General features: G+C 45.3%; 1 protein-coding gene across 1 annotated transcript in view; it reads left to right on the top strand.

Annotated features, from left to right (window-relative positions):
* Nucleotides 1-634: 634 nt before the first annotated feature.
* Nucleotides 635-2431, top strand: part of lim2.1 (lens intrinsic membrane protein 2.1) — a 7891-nt gene continuing 6094 nt past the window's right edge. The window contains exon 1 of the mRNA XM_074672862.1: nucleotides 635-684. Within this exon, the coding sequence (XP_074528963.1) occupies nucleotides 635-684 (50 nt within the window). The remainder of the gene's footprint in view (nucleotides 685-2431) is intronic.

Here is a 2431-nt window from a genome sequence, read left to right as displayed (position 1 = left end):
CTGCCCACCGCTCCTAGCTTAGCTCAAATGCTGGGAGTCAATATGAAAGTTTAGCATGTCTCTGCCTCATCAGATAAACTCTTCAGCCCTCCAAACTGTCTTGTGTGCCCTTTGTGAGTCGTTTTTACCTCATTAGTCAAGCTAGCTTCTGCTATCAAAGTGTTATCTCCTTCCACTACTAAAAAGAGGCTTTGTTTCGTAACTTGTGTTGTCCTAGTACCGGGATGGTTTTCGCGAGAGATGGGACGTTTTCGAACGAGTCGACTCTTTTGAACAGCACTTTTCAGTGAACAAAAATAACTGATTCGCTGCTCTGTGTCAGCCCTTTGTTTGCAGGCCATTACTGAATATAAATTGCCTGCACATTTTAGAACGAGCAGCTCACTCACGACTGTCAATTGGTTCTCACAGTTCATTTGAAAAAGCCATACAAAAGACTCGACCCGTTCACGATTTCACATCTCCCGCGAAAACCACAGAGGGTGTGAGTAGTATGTTGAAATCACCTCAAATCATTTAGGGGGGCTAGATGATACTTCAGGGGGGGCTTCAGCCCCTCAAATTAGGCCTAACGACGCCACTGGTACAGCTCTCTGCTCTCTGTTAACTAAAAGCCTGAACATCACTACAACAAATGGTGAGCATACAGAAACACTGTAAATCATTAGCTCCTCTGTTCAGTCAGTTATTTTACAGTGTTCAGATGTTAACCAGCCAAATACACTTTAAACCAACTCCACTGATTCACAGCTGATCGTTCAAAAACACATCACACAAAACTGGCTGCATGAAGTTTCTCTGTCTCTGTCTTTGACACCTGTTAAAACATAAAGTGCAGTGTGATGCAGCCTTTGACGCCCTCTATTTATACACTCCCGAGCTGCTTTATTAGGTACACCATGCTAGTGCCATGTTGGACCCCCTTTTGCCTTCAGAACTGCCTTAATCCTTCGTGGCATAGATTAGACAAGGTACTAGAAATATTCCTCAGAGAGTTTGGTCCATATTGACATGATAGCATCATGTAGTTCCAGCAGATTTGTCGGCTGCACAGCTATTATGAAAATCCTTCCGTTCCACCACATTTCAAAGGTGCTCTATTGGATTGAGATCTGGGGACTGTGGAGGCCATTTGGGTACAGTGAACTTACTGTTATGTTCAAGAAACCAGTCTGAGATGATTCCAGCTTTATGACATGGCGTGAAATACTGCTGGAAGTAGCCATCAGAAGATGGGTGCACTGTGGTCATTAAGGGATGGATATGGTTAGCAACAAAACTTAGGTAGGCTGTTGACTTTAAACCTTGCTCAGTTGGTACTAAGGGGCCCAAAGTGAGCCAAGAGAATATCCCTCACACCATTACACCACCGCCAGCAGCCTGAACCATTGATACAAGGCAGGATGGATCCATGCTCCAATTTGTTGACGCCAAATTCTGACCCTACCATCCGAATGTCGCAGCAGAAATCCAAACTCATCAGACCAGGCAACGTTTTTCCAATCTTCTATTGTCCGGTTTTGGTGAGCCTGTGTGAATTGTAGCCTCAGTTTCCTGTTCTTAGCTGACAGGAGGGTCACCCGGTGTGTGGTCTTCTGCTGCTGTTGCCCATCTGCCCCAAGGTTGGACGTGCGTTCAGAAATGCTGCATACCTGAGTTATTGAGTTATTCGAGTTACTGTTGCCTTTCTATCAGCTTGAACCAGTTTGGTCATTCTCTTCTGACATCTGGTATCAAAAAGGTATTTTGACCAACAGTACTGACGCTCACTGGATATTTTATCTTTTTGGGACCATTCTCTGTAAATCCAAGGGATGGTTGTGCGTGAAAATTAGTAGATCAGCAGTTTCTGAAATACTCAGACCAGCCCGTCTAGCACCAACAACCATGCCACATTCAAAGTCCCTTAAATCCCCTTTCTTTCCCATTCTGATGCTAGGTTTAAACTGCAGCAGATGGTCTTGACCATGTCTACATGCCTGATGCATTGAGTTGCTGCCATGTCATTGGCTGGTTAGAAATTTTTGTTAACGAGCAGTTGGACAGGTCTGCCTAATAAGTGGCTGGTGAGTGTGTGTGTGTGTGTGTGTGTGTGTGTGTGTGTGTGTGTGTGTGTGTGTGTGTGTGTGTGTGTGTGTGTGTGTATGTGTGTGTGTGTGTGTGTGTGTGTGTGTGTGTGTGTGTGTGTGTGTATCTGCCAGGACGAAGAGACATGATGAGAACTAGAGCCTGTCTCTTCGTCCTGGCAGACTACCTGCGTTTGAGTATATCTGGCACAACGCGCGTGCGGACTGGTACACTAAGCAGCGAGCGCCCCGTAGACAGTTGTGGCTCTGCAGCGGAGGTAGCGCCGTTTTATGATATGATGAGAACTAGAGCCTTATTTAGCGGTGTTTTTGTGTGACACGCTGAAAATTCTCTAAATAAAGCA

Source organism: Halichoeres trimaculatus, unplaced genomic scaffold, assembly GCF_033239565.1.
Source record: "Halichoeres trimaculatus isolate MK-OKI-2021-1 unplaced genomic scaffold, fHalTri1.1 fHalTri1_scaffold_6, whole genome shotgun sequence".
Taxonomy (NCBI): domain Eukaryota; kingdom Metazoa; phylum Chordata; class Actinopteri; order Labriformes; family Labridae; genus Halichoeres; species Halichoeres trimaculatus.
The sequence above is the reverse complement of the archived record's forward strand: the minus strand, read 5'-3'. Positions and strand labels throughout refer to the sequence as shown.